The sequence below is a fragment of the Triticum urartu genome, chromosome 1A (assembly GCF_056163025.1).
Source record: "Triticum urartu cultivar PI428250 chromosome 1A, HENAU_Tu73, whole genome shotgun sequence".
Lineage (NCBI taxonomy): Eukaryota > Viridiplantae > Streptophyta > Magnoliopsida > Poales > Poaceae > Triticum > Triticum urartu.
Window position 1 is genome coordinate 184,452,433 of NC_141873.1, and position 17,822 is coordinate 184,470,254.

Sequence of the window (17,822 nt, forward strand, 5' to 3'; positions counted from 1 at the left end):
ACTCAGATTGAGCTGAGTCTGGGAGGCCCTCAGAGCCACGCCTCATCAGCTACCGCGGTCATGCGGGCTGCTTTTGTTTGACCTTTCCTTTCTTCCTGCATTTTGAAAAAGGTAGATGCCCTGCTGGGGCGTGTAATGAACTGTGATCCCTATGCTACTATGTTATGCTTATTGCTCCGACGTTGTTCGTGTTCCACGTAGATGCAAAAGAAGGGGGTGTCTTAGCTTGATACGCTCGGGGTAGTTTCCTGTCTCGGGGGGGGGGGGGGGCTCCTGGCATCTAGTGAGGCCTCCTTATTGCCGAATCGTGAGCCACTGACCTCAGGAGGCGTCAGTAAGCTGTAGAGTTTGTTATGTCATCTGTTGGGTGCCTTACTCCTCCTTAAGCGAGCCCTCAGGCATGGGCTAATCATGGCTTAGCGCACCGCGTCAGGGTACCCATGGGGCACAGACTTAGGAGGGTGCGCCAATCACGAGCTCAATCAAGGGCGCCTCGCGCAGATCAAGGGAGCCGAAGCTCTGGGGCAACATGGCTTTGGCGAGGTGTGTCCGTGGTTTAGGCTAGCCCAGCGCGCGCACACACCTACCCAGCCCCCGCGCGGGCCAAAGAGGGAGAGCGTCAGGCAACTGTCGTCCTCCCTGACGCAAAACAAAGAAGTGAGCGAAGAAGTAGAGGAGAAGGGGGCTCAACCAAGCAATCGACAAACGCCAGAACTCCAAATTTCACAAAAAGGCTGCAACCAGCTATAGAAAGCAAATGAACAGCCACGTCCGGCACCTAGTCTAGTCTTCTTACCAGCGCGGAGCTAAGTGCTGCCACTAGGACATGGGAGGGAGCCCCCGAGGCTCGAGGGCGGCACTCCGAAGACTCCAGGGCATGTACAGCCCCACTCACTATTACGTGAGAGTGTCACGAGCGGAGACCTTCACATGCACTCGGCCTTGCTTCGTGGGTATAACTTCCGGAGGTGCTGAATGTTCCAGGCGTTCTGGATGGGGATCCCGTCCTATGTCTCCAAGCACACAACGCTAGGCCTGAAGACTCGGGAAATCCTAAACAGGCCCTCCCACATGAGTGAGAGCTTATGCAGCCCTTCCCTGGAGAGCACCCACCTCAGGAAGAGATCGCCCACCTCGAGCATCTCGGAGCGGACACTACGGCAGTGCTACCATCGCAGCGCCTGCTAGTACCTTTTTGCTCGGAGTGAGGCTTGCCGGCGGCGTTCCTCCACCAGCACGAGGTCCATGCCCCGCATGGCCTCCTGACATGCCTCGTCAAACACCAACACCCGCGTGGAGCGAGGCTTGACCTCGTGAGGGAGAACCTCTTCGGCTCCGTAGACGAGGAAGAACGGGGTCTCGCCTATTGGCTTGGTGGCGGTGGTGCAGATGGACCACAGCACGGACTAGAGCTCGTCGTGCCGGCCCCTGCCACAGGCCTCGAGCTTCTTCTTAAAGGTCCTTGTCTTGAGACCTCTCAGTACCTCCGTGTTGGCGTGCTCAGCTTGGTCGTTTCTCCTAGGGTGTGCCACTGAGGCGTAGCATATCTGCGTTCCAAGATTAGCACAATATGTTTTGAAGAGATTGCTAGTGAACTGCGAGCCGTTGTCGGTGATGATGCGATTAGGGACTCCGAACCGACTCATGAGGCCCTTGATGAACTTAACTGCGGTGCCGGCTGGGATGGTGTGGATGGCTTCCACCTCCGCCCACTTGGTGAACTTGTCGATGGCGACGTAGAGGTAGCGGTAGGCCTCGGGTGCTCAAGGGAATGGACCCAGGATATCTAGCCCCCAGATTGCAAATGGCCACGAGAGAGGGATGGTCTAGAGGCCCTGAGCAAGCTGGTGGATTTGCTTGGCATGGAACTGGCAGGCCTCGCAGGATTTCACCAGCTCGGCTGCGTCGTTGAGTGTCGTGGGCCTATAGGATCCATTGCGGAACGCCTTGCCCACCAAGGTGCGCAACGACGAGTGATGCCCGTAGTCTCCGCCGTGTATGTCAACTAACAGCTCACGCCCCTGCTCCCTGGAGATGCATCGCAAGGAAACATCATTCGGTCGTTTTCGATGCAGCTCACGGTCCTGGATGCAGTAGGCTGTAACCTGCCGAGCTACGCGCTCCGCGTCCTCCTCCTTCTCTAGCAGGGCGTCTTGTAGTAGGTATGCCTTGAATTCTTCAGTCCAGCACCCCTCCAGGGGTTCAAGCGCGAGGAGCAGGCGTGCTCCTGAGGTCGGGCTGCAGGCGGGAGCTCCTGAGGTTGGTGGTGGGGGGAGCTCCTCCTGAGGCGGCATAGGCTCCGCAGCCGGAGGGGCCGCTGAAGGCTTGAAGAGCCGCTCCTCGAAGACGCCAGGCTCCCGGGGCTGACGCCTTGACGCCCTCTTGGCGATATCATCAGCTTCCTTGTTTGTGTCGCGCAGCACATGCTGCAGTTCTAGGCCCAAGAATTGCTTCTCCATTTTGCGTACCTCTGCGAGGTACGCCACCATGTGCTCGTCGTCGGTGTCAAAACTGGCCGATCTCGGGTAGGGGTCCCGAACTATGCGTCTGAAGATCGATGGTAACAAGAGGCAGGGGACACGATGTTTACCCAGGTTTGGGCCCTCTTGATGGAGGTAATACCCTACTTCCTTCTTGATTGACTTTGATGAGTATAGGGGTTACAAGAGTTTCTACCTTGAGATCGTAATGGCTAAACCCTAGATGTCTTGCATGTATGATTATGTTTGCCTCTACGGACTAAAGCCTCCAGTTTATATAGTCACCGGAGGGCCTAGGGTTGTACAAAGTCGGTTTACGGAGAAAGGAATCTTCACATACGAATGCCAAGCTTACCATCCACGCAAAGGAGAGTCCCATCCGGACACGGGGAAGGCCTTCTATCTTGTATCTCCTTGGCCCATTAGTCCAGCCCATATCACATAGCCCGGGCGCCCGTGGACCCCCTAATCCAGGACTCCCTTAGTAGCCCCTAAACTAGGCTTCAATGACGATGTGTCCGTCCCGCAGATTGTCTTCGGCATTGCAAGGTGGGTTCCTCCTCCGAATACTCCAAAGAAGTAGGTCAATAGAACTATGTTTGGCTACGTATAACAGCCACAACCCTGAACCACAAGGGCAAAACACTTGAACAAAAAAAGTCCTGTCCATGGACAGCTTTTCCGGCGAGACGTTATGTTCTCGCCTTGTTATTATTATTTTGAACCGTTTTTTAGCCTCCCACTTCGTATTTCGAGGCGCGGTCCTCATTGACACGTCTTGTCAAAACAGAGATCGTGTCCCCTTATTACAGGCTTCTCATCAATACGGGTTTGGGTAATCCAACCGTGCCGTTAGCACGATCCCTTGGGAATAGGCGAGTTTTAAGGATCGTGGGGGCGCTTGATATTCACTACCTTTATAAGGACATAAAGATCCATCTTTTTACGCCACGCCTTCTTCCTCCTCAGCCCATCCACCCTCGAGCTCCAGCTCCTGAGTTCAATTCTTTACGTCCCCAGCAAACACTCCAGCCATGTCCGGATCTGGCGCTCAAGGAAACTGGATGGCCTCCTCCATCACGGAGGAGAACATCAAGGAACTCTGGGAAGTGGGGTACTTGGCCGCGGAAACTGTCCACTGGCTTCCTGCCGAAAAGCAGGTCGTCCCCACTCCGGAGTCTAATGAGAGGGTGGTATTTATCCCCCACTTTCTCCGTGGACTAGGGTTTCCTCTTCACCCTTTTGTCCGCAGGCTCATGTTCTATTACGGGCTAGACTTTCACGATCTAGCCCCAAATTTCTTCCTCCACATCTCGACGTTCATCGTCGTGTGTGAGACGTTCCTTCGCATCCCCCCCCACTTCGGATTATGGCTGAAGGTCTTCAATGTGAAGCCAAAACTGGTCGATGGTCAACACGCGGAGTGCGGCGGCGCCATGGTGAGCAAGCTCCCCAACGTCACTTGGCCCCAGGGGCCTTCATGGAGACCGTGAAGGGATGGCAAAAGGACTGGTTCTATGTCATAGAACCTCGTGATGCCACATGGGCCGCTACTCCTTAGTTCAAATATGGGCCTCCAATGTGGCTCACATCGTGGGTTAAAAAGGGCCTAGACTGGGCATCGTCCGATGAGGTGACGACGCTGCAGAAGCACGTCAAGGGCGTGATAGAGAAGAACACCAGCCTTGCTGATGTGATCCAGGTGATACTTTTTCGCCGGAATCTCCCCTGCCAGCGTCGGACTCTCCATATGTGGGAGTTCAAGATGGCCAGCCCTCGGACCTTGCAGCACTTCTTCGGCATGACGCACAAAGAAATCTAGAAGCTGCTTTTCAAGGCCCAGAAATCATGGACGGGAACGGCCGAAGACCTCAGCCTTGGCCACTCCAGTAAGTTTTCAGATTTGCGAACATAACCTCTACTTGTAGATTCGAGGAGTATGTTAAGCCTTCCTTTTGTCCTTCATGGCTGGACAAAGAAAGCGGAGCGGACCAAATGTCCAGCTCCGCTGCCAAAGACCCAACTATTCTGCTAACGAAGATGCTGGTTCCAGCGCCGTACCAGGCACCGGAGAAGAAGGCCAAGAAGAAGGGCAAGGAGAACAGAAGTGGCCTCCGCCGTAAAGGTACTTCGGACATCGCGTCCGAAGACACTGAGGTTCTCTCCCCCCACGAAGGAGATGAAGATGAGGAGGAAGAGGAGGAGAGCAATTCTCCCCTCAAGGGAGAGAAGAAAAGGTCGGCTTTCGCGGACCTAGAAGCAGAGGTGTCCAAGAAGGGGAAGATTTCCCTTTTAAATGATTCTGAATCGGACACCAAAATCATCCCCGAGCGGCGCCTAAGGCCGAATCCCCCCACCGAATCATAAGTATTCAAAGATACTATACCTACATCTGGTCTTTTACAGATCATAGGATAATATTTTATTTACGTGTTTTTAGTCCAGCCCGTGATCTCCCCCAACAATCGTCGTCTTCGGAAACTCACAGGCGCTGGAGATGATGGAGAGCGAAACGCCTCCGCGAGCCTCTCCGCCACGAGCCGTGGATGACACCAAGGTGTTGTAACAAAGGACTTCTCCAGGCTAGGGGGAGGTGCAGAAGGCCGCTAAAACGGTGCCAGAGGGTAATGCCTCGGCTGTTGAAAACATGGGGGACACTATCCCCATGGAAACTAATGACGGGGGCCCGGATCAGTCTGGCCCCCAGCCGAATACGACTCCGGAGACCCACGTGGCTCCGGAGTCGAGCGAGCAGCCCCCTTTAAGGGAAGGGGGAGCGTCGACTCAACCCTCGACCTCTATCCACCCGAAGATGTCGGACGCGTTGAGGGAAGCGCTTCAACGTGCTTCCGTTGTGGAAGAGCACCGTACCCTGATGCACTACAAAAAAAGACACTTCCGTGATGATACGTGTTTGTCACAGTAGATCACATTTTCTGTCATGCATGTACATCCATGACAATTTTATGACTGAATCAAGATACTCATACATGTGCTATCATAGAAGTGTTCCACGACATTACGAAAATTATCATACATAAGTGTCCACTTCCATGACGATAAATCACGCATCACAGAAGTGCTTTCGTCAAGGGTGACCGACACATGGCATCCACCGTAACGGGTCGCCATTAAGCTACTGGGTCCGGTTTTGGATCCGATAACCTGCTAACAGCCCAGACCAATGAGGATTTTCCACATGTAAAATTCTCATTGGCCGGAGGAAACACGTGCTGGCTCACCGTTGGGACAGATATCATCCATTCATTGGACAGGAGGCGCCTATGATACATCGACACGTGGCACGGCCCAACAGAGACCCATTCCAGTGAAAAGGCCGGGCCTGTCAAAATAAGCGGGCCGGCCCATTAGCGGCCTACTTGAGTCAGGCCCATTTACAAGCATGGCCCATACAAGTTACACAGAATTGGCCCATCAAAGGCCCATTCTACATTTGACAATTTCCAGCCGATCATCAGCTTTAGCCCGTTAACGGCCCGCTACATCTTTGGGCCCAATTGCGGCCTAAGCTTCTTTCAGCCTGTTAGCGGCCCATCGTTAGTTCCAGCCCGTTAACGGCCCGGAACATCTTTCGGCCCTTTCTCGACCCATTCTACAGTTGGGCCAATTCTAGCCCGCCGTGACATTAGGCCTGTAATCGGCCCATTCGGTAAATGGGCCAAATCCTAGCCCATTTTGTCTCTCGGCCTGTTAACGGCCTGCACAACAGTTGGGTCTTTGACTTTAGGTCCATTAGGGGCCCACGTTCTGCAAGGCATCATTCCAGCCCAGCGCGACTTTCAGCCTGTTAACAGCCTAGTTTACAAATTGGGCCTCCTCTACCCCATAACACTTTCGGCCTCTTACTGGCCCGTAAAGTAAAAGGGACGAAACAAAATTGAAATCTATTTCGGCCTGCTACAGGACTGCAGGCCATTTCCATTTATGCGGCCCTATCGAGCTTTTGGCCTATTAACGGCCTGCTAAGAGTCGTTGTTACGGTGGGCCACATCATTTGGGATCCACTTAATATTATTTTGACCAGCCCAATTAATGCCTGCTTTGATTACACACGTTTGTTCATTTGTACGGCATCCAGGAAATGTTTGGGTGTGTGGGCCCCCGTTTGAACGATATACCAAATTCAAGAATTATCCTACTCTATACTATCGCCTCTAAAAACATACACTATCTTTCCCTAATAATAAAGCACGGGTTGAGTCTGTCGGGTTCACCGTCATAGCATTTTTCAAAGAAGTCCTTCTGTTTTTGAGTAATTAACCCGCAGTACTTTTGTAAGTTCAAAACATTTTGTCTTGCCTACTGTTTTGTTTTTCTTTCTTCTCACCCGACAGTTTTGTGGTGCAAGGCACATGACGAGCAGCCACCATCGCTGGCTGGCGGTGCATGCGAGGTGCCGGAACACGCAGAAAGATCGGGGCTGACGCGAACCGGGGCGGCAGAAGACGTGTCGTGGAGAGGTCGCACAGAGGCTAGTGACGCTGAACTCATCGGGAGAAAGAGCTTTGTGGCAGGAGCAGCCAGCATGCTAGAGGTGGTCGATGCATGCGGGTGTGGTTGGGACGGCGTCAGATGCGCGCTGGCACAGGAGCATGGAGGTAAGAGGAACTACAGGAAGGTGGTCGTCGGTGTGTGAAGACATTTGCCATGGAGAAGTGGATGTTGTCAGGGACGTCCGCAACGGTGGACATTGCCGCTCGCTTCAGGGTCTCGATGGTTGAGAGGCAGAGCCCCGGGAGCCGGTGAGGTCGACGGAAAAGGACGTGGAAGAAATGAGAAGAGGCGGTGGAGCCGGCAAGCAGGTGGCGGCGCTAGCTTGGCAACTTGAGATCGATGGAAAGACCGTGTCTAGTAGTGAGCATGTCTAGCGAAGTGATGAGGAGGTCGACCTAGGCTGGGCCTTGGCTACTGGCCGTTTGATGGGCTTCGACCCACTCTTGGGCTTTGATTAGGCAGTTAGTTTTGGGTTGACGTCAGAGGTTGGCTAATAAAGGAAAAAAAATAGTGCGCCAAACAGATGCTAAAAAAAACTTGAACCATGCACGGTTGCACCTCCGATTGTTGGTACAACTAACGTTATAGTATCGCCTTGCTCCCATAAAACGATCCCACTTGTTTATATACGTTCACAAGCAGCCTGGAGGCAAGCCAAGTCGGGAGTCAACAAGATGCAGCACCGTTGTTTCATATGAAGATATATATCTCTGTGTAAAATATATTCAATAAATAATATTTTTTTGTATCCTAAAAAATTCAATAAATGGACATATTTGGTAGGTTAGATAAATTCACAATTTATCATCAAAAGCTAGGCATGGATAGGTAGGTAAGATAAATCCACAGTTCATCATGCTTAGTGTTCTTATTTTATGCATTAATGTGACGAATTTTTTTATCTTTCGTTGCAACGCACGGGCATAATTCCTACGTTGGGTTGATAATAATAATCTTTCTCTAATAATAATAAAGTACGGATTGACTCAGTCAGGTTCATCATCATTCTTTTTTTCACTTCTTCCCTACATGGTCTCTTTTGCCGGTTCCTACGAAGTGGTACTATTTTCTATCCTACCTCGCTCCACGTCTCCTCTTCTCTATCGAATTTTAAAAGAATTGTACGTCTGGGTACAGGCAGCCACGCCAGCCCATCTAACTAGCCACAAAAAACATGGGCCTTCCTTATGGGCTAGGTGCAAGCTTTCTTATCTTAGGTCTTGGAGAAAGAAAAAAAACCTATGTCTAAAAACAAAACCCTACTACAATGCAGAATCGAGCGTGGGATCTGTCTAATTCTTTCTGCCAGAACAACCAACTGACACAGACATATTGCGTGAAGAATAGTCCCACCTCGCAATTTTGAACACAATCAAACCAGTTAATATACAACTGTCGCAGTAATTAACAAATAGCTGTGAAAAAAGGGCAGCTAATTATTGTGGCTAAATATATGACTAATTCAAAGGAAGGATGGTGTGGGCTCAGAAGAATATTTGAATGGATGGGATCCTTAATAAGGTAAGGAAGGATTGTGGTGGCCTTGCCAGAATATTTAAATGGATGGGATCCTTAATAAGGTAAAAAAGATTGTGTGCTGAATACTTGAAGACGGTTGACTGTATGATCCGGAAAGGAATGATTTGATTATGGGCTGAATATTTGAAGATGGTTGAGGAGGATTGTGTGATCCGGACAAACTAGACCACCATTTACAATGGTGACGAAAGGAAGAATTAGCAACAACAATGTACCTCTAGAAATGTATAATTTTTTGTTTCTCCGGTTGCAACGATGGCCGTTTGTATCGACACTAACAACATTTTTTTTCTTATCGATCTCTACATGCCCAATAATAAAAGCAAATTGCCTGCTACCGAGTCAATTAAAGTCTTCCATAAAATGTATTAATATGTCAACCAACCGTGTCATCTCATTATTTATGCTTTTTAATGTTATTTAGAAAGATAAGGCAGTACGTCTTTTCCTTATTACAATTGAAACCATGTTTTAGGACCTCTAGAGCTTGATACCTACTATTTTTGTTTCTTAGAATTGTTTGTGTAAAATGCGTATTTCCACTTTTTTTATTTTGTTAATATTGTGTGACAGCAGCACGGACAATTGGTGCTCACCAGCCACCCAATACATGCCAACACCACATCTACAACCATCATGGAATATATTTCAAGTCGGGAGAAGATAACCAGTTCAATTTTAACTTAGAATATGACGATGAATCATAGCTCTATATAGAAAATTCAAGTTCATTTGGAATCCGTATATAACTTCCTATTGTGTGGGTCTAAAATTTTGGTGCGCTTTAAATTTCGCATGAACAATCATTGTGTTTTGCTTATTTAATTCTAACTAAATTAATACACATCAATTGTGTCTCCCGTAGCAACGCACGGGTATTTTTGCTAGTACAATAAAAAGACTAAGGCATAGAAACGTACAATAATCCTACACTATACAATAAAAAAATTACAGCCGAATATATCCACTTGGCATTATAGTTTGGCACCAGTGATGATAAAGCATACACAAACAACAAATTAGATACACTAGTCGTGAACCCGTGCATCTGCACGGGCTAGTTTTAACAATTTGTCATTTTCTCACTTTATATTTCACTTCATATTTTATTTGTATGTAATATACACAAATTATCTATGGTGTAACCCACATATTAATATAAGTGCCTACTTGCACAGAACAATTGAAACATATGTAAATATATTGGAACACGCTCCAGAAGCAATGAAAGTAACTTTAACCATTGGTAAACACAAATACATGTGAGTGTCTAAGTTAATCAATGTAATTTCAGCCGTAAATATGTTTCGTTACCTAGATGGTAAATATTTATTTGGAATATCACCAAAAGAAACATTGTTAAATGTTTAGATATAATGTCATCAACGTGAGGCAGTAATGCAACTTACGTGCTTTGTGAACATATATTGCATATGCAAAAAAATAAGCATATCTTTTGTATTCTATTCTACCATCCAACGACTAAAAGATCATTTCATATAATTAGAAACATCTTATATGATTAAAGTTAAACAATACTTGTACTAAATCAACAACAATTAATGTGGATCGGAGGGAGTGTAACATTCTTATTTCTCTAGATCATGATAATTAAACTTCATTCAATATAGTGCAAGCTTATTCATCAAACAGACAATGGAAGAGAAAATAAGCGGACATGATAGATTGGAGAATAAATAATATTTCATAAATTTATGCCTCCTTTGGTTCATAGGATAGAAATTTTATAGGAATAGAAAAATCATAGGAAGTGAAATGACATACATCTCAATTCCGATAGAGAAAGGGATGCCATTTGGAGATGCCATTTGGTGCATAAGATAGAAATTTTCCCATTGAGTCTAGGCTAATGTTTTTTCCTCCAAATTATGAAGGATTGATTCCTATCCTACATAGGAATAGGAATCCATTCCAATAAACCGAAGGGCTTCAAAGGATTATTTTTTTCCTTTGCAAATCCTATCCTGTAGAGTTCCTACAGAGATTTGGAGTAGTGACATGACCATCTTGCGTTAACTATTATGCTAGATTGTCCTTTGTAATGAAATTATAGTACATGTGCGAAGTTGATACAACATCCATTAAAAAAACATAAACAAAAAAACTATATAAGACCAGACATCAAGGTAATGTCTTCGAATAGTTATTATGCAATACAATTTACGTAAACAGATACATCTTGATCAGAAACATTATTACTTAAATTTTCTCCTAGAATCTTAATTTCTCTTAAGATCACCAAAGATTGTAAACTCTCCACACATCTTGGCATTTCCAAAAAGTTTCATATCAGAAAAGCTCTCTATCGCGTGAGTGTGCAAACATAAGAAACCAACATTCATTTTTTTTGTTGAAACAACCAAACACAGCTACATACCATTACCTAAATACATGACCACATTCAGATTTGTGGTTAGTTTAATAAAAGCATTAAAATATATTTCGCTCGGCATGAGAAGTCATCATTCTCGCAAAAAGAGAAGACCATCATTATACAGACCTCTTACCTTGTTCAAAGCAGCAAAAATCAGTACTCCCTCTGATCCATATTAATTGTCGCCATTACTAAATCAGCAACAATTAAAATGGATCAAAGGGAGTACATTATATGGAGAAGTAAACTGTGATTTATATTGAATCACCTAAACACACACCACAACATTATTAAAAGGTGGTCTTCAATTTGGAGATATAAACCATTTGAAACTATCTTATTTGAGAATTACATAGTCACAAAAAGTGTATATGAATAGAAAATATATGTGAGTTCTTCTGTGTAGATGATAATATCGACAGAGTATAACTTCACTTACCCTGCCAATGCTATGACTCCTAGTTGATAGCACCGAGTATTTCACATGCCATCTATTTAACCTTCAATTTAGTAGTTGTCACACACAATTGACAGAAAATCAGAAGTTCAGGAGCAGCGACACTTAAGCATTAGTAGTTCTCACATTGCCTTTGCTTTTGCAAACAAATTGTTCGTGAAAAATAGATATTCGGATTTATAACAGAAACCCTCAATGTTTTAGTAGTTCACAAAGAGCTTCATTGTTAAGTGTTTCACAGTCTAACTATCTGCACTATATGTTGGCTAAAAAGGGTTAGAAGCAAATTCATGAGAACTCAATTCTCTAACCTACCCCAGCCAAGACATGGCATCTTCGCAAGGAACTTCCTTGAACAGGAGATCAAGCAACAACATCAGCCGTAACTGAAGACTTGAAGATGTTAACTCTCCCATAGAGGGTCTTAGACATGTTTTGTCGATACAAAAATTTATTAGTAACTTGACCAGCGACGACATTGACAACTGACATTAGGCTCCTCCATGCTGCTGTCATCTACTTAGACAGCATGTTAATTTATAAGCTCGCCTGATCAGCATCGTTATACTCCGACCATTGTCCATTATGTATACATAGCTTGTACGTAAGAAGATTATGCTCCAACCAATCTCCATGAGGTATCCATAGGTTATATGTGAGAAGAGCCGGGATTGCATCCATGGAGAGCACAAACACTATCCAAGCACATGATACAAAACAAATTGAACCCAAATCCAAAGTTAATGTGTATTCAAGATAAACCTGCAAGGAAAATTAGAACAGAATATTGTGAGAAAATGAACCTGATACAGATGAGGAAAACAGTTTTGGATCAATAAGCTCCTTTAGCACAGCGGATGAATGCTCCAACTTAGTTTTGATAGAGACATGGGTTAGCTTCCATGGGGTGGGAGATAGCTGAAGGGAGAGACATGACGCAAGATTGTTGAGGTTGTTTCTAACCAGGAGAGAAAGAAACGGTGTAGAAGCAGTGATCTCTTTCGGGCCTGGAGGAAGAACTATAGAGCGTTAGGGCCATCAACAATAGCGTGGAATCTTTTCTGGTAATACGGCCGCTTAATGATGTTGTATCTTTTCCCTAGCCTACACTTGTTTTTATATTATTAGTTGAACATCTCCCCCACGTAATAATTCAACAAATTTGTTAACACAATTTTTTGAAACAAATTTACAGTTTTCTCTACTACCTAAAAGAACCGTAAGGTTCCGTTTCCCCTCTTAGGTCCCTTACTCAGCCGGTTTCGTCCGCCTTCGACCATTCGGTTCAAGTTTTTTTTTTCACGCGCAATCGTCCCTGCCGAAAACATCGGGATGCAATCCCATCTATAGCACCGATCCACCCCACCTCACCTCCGTCCTGGGCGGCTCGGCGCTGCCTCCTCCCCTCCCAAGCACGATCCCCCAAGCACAGCCGCCGCCACACCCCCGTCAGAGTACACCTCCCATACTCCTCTCTCTCTCTCTCTCTCTCTCTCTTGGAGCCGTCGTCGCTCCCCATCCACCCGGCCCGGCGTGCATCGGATCGACCTTGTCCCCTCTCCTTGCAACGTGGAAGATGGAAGGGGCGGCCAGTCGGCCACCAATCTGATGGCGGCGTGGTCATCTACCTCCTCCCCTCTCCCCACGTTGGTCCAGCCTGTCTTCTCTACCAGATCTGGCGGCCGCGTCGGCGAAACTGCTGGCAGTGACACGATTCGCGGGTGTGGCGATAGGAAACATCGATCGGTCGTCTTCGAGGCCGCCTACCACGGCGATCCCGCAGTCCATCCTCCCCGCCTCCAAGATGTGGCCTGCACGAGGCCATCTTCTCCTTTCCTCGGTGGCGTCCGTCCAATGAAGAGCTACACCGCCGTGGCACCACATGACTTGTGTTGTACCCTCGCCCCGCGGCCCTTCTATGCTGGGAGGAGGCAGCGTTTGTCCGTAGCACCCCATGTCCCACATCATCATTCCTTTCTTACTTAGTGTCATACAAGTGATGCAATCATGATTTGCTGGCCTTTTAACATATCCCTGATGGAGTGGAGGGGAGGGGACAGACGGATTGGAAATACAATGAGGTAATATTTCTGTACAAGATAATTGCTTGAGTTTTTTCCTCTTCTCTAATCAAGTGGATTGCTGTGTTAGAAGGTATGTAGATGGTTACAGGTGCAGCTACATCTGAAGATTTCATTCTTAAACGTCAAATAAAGCAACCAAATATTTTATTTGTTCCCTAATGATCATATTTGGTGTTATTTCTTTAGGATGGTGCATGGAGAACATGCTCTGTTGCCATCTTCATCCGCGAGTTGGCTCCCAAATCTAAAAGGCGCGTCTGACGAAACAGGAGTGTAACAGGGCACGGCTGCTGAACCAGGACAACCACATATGAGTTTTTGATTTCTTATTTGTTCGTCAGTGAGTCTATAGCATAGGATTACACCATACATCATTCTTCCCATCATTTATGTTCTGCAAATGAGATATGCAATTTTTTCTTGGTATCTTGGATAATCACAGTCTGGTTCTTGAAGTGCGAAAATTAAACTGATCTAAGTTATTTTCTTTTTCAGGACCTGGTCACAAATAATGAGTTTGAGACAAACCTTGTGTCATGTGTTATCGCACTCAGATATTGGAGCCTTGGAGAATGTAAAAGAAATGTTAAACGGTTAGATGTGGCCCCTCTAAACTTACTTGAATTGCTCAGCAAAGGTCCGCGATTAATGGTACCCATGTACATTCAGTAGGCCGAGTTGCCGAGTTGGTCTTGCTATATTGTATTCAGGCATAGTCTTGAAATTTCATCAAAAATAAGTTCAAGCATGATATTTAATATCAATTCTGGAAGAATGACCTGACACACCTGAACATAAGAAAACATAAGGTGGCTAAAAAATATATTGAACCAAATGTGCCTGACTGAATTTTATTTGGAAAAAGTACTGAATTTTATTTGGGAGTACAATAAGCAGTTATGTATAATCTTCTGTCTTGCAAACTGGAAATGAAAACTAATTATCATTTTTTGCTTTCTGACTTGCAATGCAGAATGTGAGAGCTTATATTTATGAGGGACTTCCTGATGATTTAGTGATTTATGATTCCTACAAGTATATAGGAATATTTCAGCTCCATCATAGGAAAAATAATCTGAAATAGAGTTTCGGTTTGGCTATCATGGTGTTTACAGTCCATTATTCATGCTTGCTTTGACACTTGTGTGTTAAATCAATGCTTATGTATCTTATTAATGTTGCTCAAAATATCATGTTTGTAAGATCTCCCGTAGCAACGCACGGGCAATTACCTAGTCAAGATAAAAGAAAATTATTTGCAGCTTGCATGGAAGGAGTATTTACCTCAAACAATGAGCGTCTACTGTCAAATCTTCTCTTGTGCTTGCCTATTCCTGTACAAAAGGAAAACATGACAGGCTTTGCATGAAATCAATCTGGATCGAGGTTCAAAGCCACTGACGCAGCTAGTCACATAGCGGATGCGATGTTAATGAGTAGGTGCATTGATCGATGGATAAGACAGCACCACCATCTCGTCGATGTTGACAAAACGGTGGCGTGATGTGCATTGATCGATCCATGCGACGGCACCACCAATCTCGTCGACAACGGCGACAATAAGAAAGGGTGGTGGTGTGGCATGCACTGATAGATCCATACGGCGGCACCACCATCTAGTCGACAACGGCAGTGGCATGAAATGTGCACGCTGTTTTACCCTTTATATCAAGAACAGCAGTATATACCGACTCAAGAAGAGTAGTGTATATCGAATAAAAGATTATGTACTGACTAAAAAACATAATATACTGGTTCACAAAAAAGTACTATATATCTCCTTACAAAGATGTTGTATATACTGCATCACACAAAAAAGTATATACTTACTTCATTAAAAAGTATGTTATATACCCTTTTGATTTAATTTTGTATGTACACTTCCGTGCACAAAGAGCAGTGTATTATATACTCCTTTTGATGGTAGCATACACCACAAGGAAGATAAAAATTGGCGGCAGCTATTCAAACCAGTTTGAAAATATGTTATAGAGTCCCTGGCAAAAATATGGTACATACTCCACTATCACAAAGTCAGTATATACAATATCACAGAAATATTGTTCTGGTATATACTGATTATTACACCTACTCCATCCCAAGCTCCCCAGGTTCACGGCAAGAATTCAAACCAGTTCAAAAATTACATACTCCACTATCACAAAGTTAGTATATATAATGTCACAGAAATATTGTTCTGGTATATACTGATTATTACACCTACTCCATTCCGAGCTCCCCAGGTTCACAGCAAGCAAAGAGTAAGAGCACCGTATATTTTCAAGAGTTGGCAATATATGCTAACATTTTAAGTACCTTCGTATATACTACATATTAGATTTATTCTTTTGAAACATGCATGCATATCTGAAAATGCGTAGATGTCATGTTTGGTTTAGCACACACAGTTTCGTAGTGCAACATACACAAAATCACAAATGTATTTAGATCTGAAAGTAAATATAAGAAGCATCAAGCATTACCATATTGTTGGAGATTATTAATCCAGGTCCTATAGAAAACAAATCTCAATGAAGTTGTGTGGTAGCTGTAGTTGAAGGCATAAAAATGATTGAGTAAACTATCACATCCATGCAGGTCCATATGGCTGATGCCATGCGTTCCAAAGGTGCCTGAACCCCTGACCGACATTGATGATGAACATCTGGCAAAGCGTCTGCATCGACAGTTAAATCATTAGCCTGATTGGTAAGAAGAATAAATTATTCAAACAACACTAATCCTATGGCACACACATCAGATTGTGTAATTTCCTTATTAAGAATTCAGTGAAGTCTACTTAACATTGCTTAGGCTCGACCAAATTAGTAAAAATCAAACGTTATGTTATGTCAAGCAGCTTTGAAGACGCACTAATGATCACATCCTAAAGTGGTCCTCAAAAATCAGGATTGGACATCTAAGCTTGTAGTCATAGGTGCAGTAGCATTTCTTCAGCGAATTAAAATGCTTTTGCCAAAAGATGCTAATCATCCATGTGACCATGTCTCTGCAGCATAAACAGATGAAGCATCAATGATCAGTAATAAATACTTGGACAGGGAATGAATTACTCCTTCTTGTAGGAATTAGCACAGACATTTTCTTGGCAAACAAAGCTCAAGTTCTGCATACTAAACTGTAGTACTCTGGGCAATAGAAAGCAATGCATTGGGTATTATTCATCAACAACAATCCACACAATTATATTGTAGTAAGCTAAATAGTAGTTGAGCCTATGAACTATTTCTTAGAACTACCTAAATGACCAATTATAACATAATTGTATTGTCCTCTGCCAAATTCAGTATGGTGACATTTTTCGAATATTAGTCCTAACTAAAGCACCTGTTAACAAACCAACTAAACCACCATGATTTTTTAAAAACAGAACTATCCAAATCACCATTGCAAAGTCAAAGGGTAGTAGTATTGACCCCCCAAGCGTGTGTCTAGGAAAGGAGATTCGGCCCACTAACATGGCAATCCAATGGCACTACACCTAGCACACCCGCAAATCCATTCCACCCAAGTTTCATGAGAGAACTTCAGAGAAGAAAATTACCTTGCCTGGCAGCCTCTCAAAACACAGCCGAATTTGCTACGCGGAGCACCATCTTCTCCAGGTAGTTCCATGCCTCGGCGGTCCGATGAGTGGAGGGGCACAAATTTGCTACACGGAGCACCAACTTCTCCGGGTACTTCCATGCCTCGGCGGTCCGATGAGTGGAGGGGCACAACAGGAGACCATTGTTATTGCCTATAGGTATAGATTGCCGCATGAGAGGAGAGTGCGGTGTGATGTTCGATGGGAGAGGAGGAAGAGGAGGTGAGGATAGATCGAGAACGGGACACAATCCGCCTCAATCGCATTCCCTCGACCTGCCGCGCCGCCTCCACGTGACCGAAAGCATCCGCCGCAGCGTGCTAGTCCAAGAGAGAGGACTAAGGAGAGAGATGGTTCACGGTGGCGGTGGAGGCGATGGAATGCAACAGAGGGTAGGTGCAGTGGGCAGGGGCAGTGGATGGGTGGGAGAGCGACGACATCGGTGGGGAGCAGGGCGGCGGCGCGATCCATGGCAAGCGATGGGCGTCAGAAGGTTAGGGATACAGGAAGACTTTTTTTTAGCAACCATGGTGAAAGGACTGCGGGTTTTTTTAGGTGGCTGTGGGGCTTCGTTTTGTACAACCATTGTGAAAGGAACGTGGGCCTTCAGGTTCCTTGGTGAAAGGAGCGTGGGCCTTCAGTTTTATTTTGGCGAATTAAGCACGTAATTAAGAGAAAATAACACGAGTTAATCTCCACCGTAATAACTCGGTCTCGAATGGTTCGTAATTTCTAATTAACATGA

The 17,822-nt window shown here is 45.4% G+C and overlaps 2 protein-coding genes and 1 long non-coding RNA gene across 4 annotated transcripts; 1 reads left to right on the plus strand and 2 right to left on the minus strand.

Moving 5' to 3' along the window:
- Positions 1 to 1,826: 1,826 nt before the first annotated feature.
- LOC147990547 (uncharacterized) lies at positions 1,827 to 2,489 on the minus strand. Its single transcript, XM_087538280.1, has one exon. It carries the CDS (start codon positions 2,487 to 2,489, stop codon positions 1,827 to 1,829), a length of 663 nt encoding a protein of 220 aa, XP_087394406.1.
- Positions 2,490 to 11,808: 9,319 nt separating this feature from the next.
- LOC147990548 (uncharacterized) lies at positions 11,809 to 17,448 on the minus strand. The gene is made up of 4 exons (XM_087517020.1): positions 17,036 to 17,448; positions 15,954 to 16,147; positions 14,755 to 14,804; positions 11,809 to 12,148 (listed from the first exon to the last, which is right to left on the minus strand). The coding sequence occupies exons 1-4, from the start codon at positions 17,176 to 17,178 to the stop codon at positions 11,924 to 11,926; spliced, it is 612 nt and encodes a 203-aa protein (XP_087373146.1). The 5' UTR covers positions 17,179 to 17,448; the 3' UTR covers positions 11,809 to 11,923.
- On the plus strand, positions 12,653 to 14,646 carry LOC125554849 (uncharacterized). Of its 2 annotated transcripts, XR_007304457.2 has the most exons (4): positions 12,653 to 13,467; positions 13,657 to 13,810; positions 13,966 to 14,063; positions 14,444 to 14,646. It is a non-coding gene; the product is annotated as an uncharacterized LOC125554849 (long non-coding RNA). The 2 variants fall into 2 exon arrangements; XR_007304456.2 differs by having other exon boundaries at positions 13,657 to 14,063.
- Positions 17,449 to 17,822: the final 374 nt, after the last annotated feature.

Bases quoted from the DNA above. Each gene is read 5' to 3' on its own strand.
- LOC147990547 (XM_087538280.1), bottom strand. From the start codon at position 2,489: ATGGTGGCGTACCTCGCAGAGGTACGCAAAATGGAGAAGCAATTCTTG.
- LOC147990548 (XM_087517020.1), bottom strand. From the start codon at position 17,178: ATGGAAGTACCCGGAGAAGTTGGTGCTCCGTGTAGCAAATTTGTGCCC. The intron at 16,148-17,035 runs GTAATTTTCTTC...CTGTCGATGCAG, and splicing joins TTGAGAGGCTGCCAGGCAAG to ACGCTTTGCCAGATGTTCAT. The intron at 12,149-14,754 runs GTAAATACTCCT...TTTTCCTTGCAG, and splicing joins GTAGACGCTCATTGTTTGAG to GTTTATCTTGAATACACATT.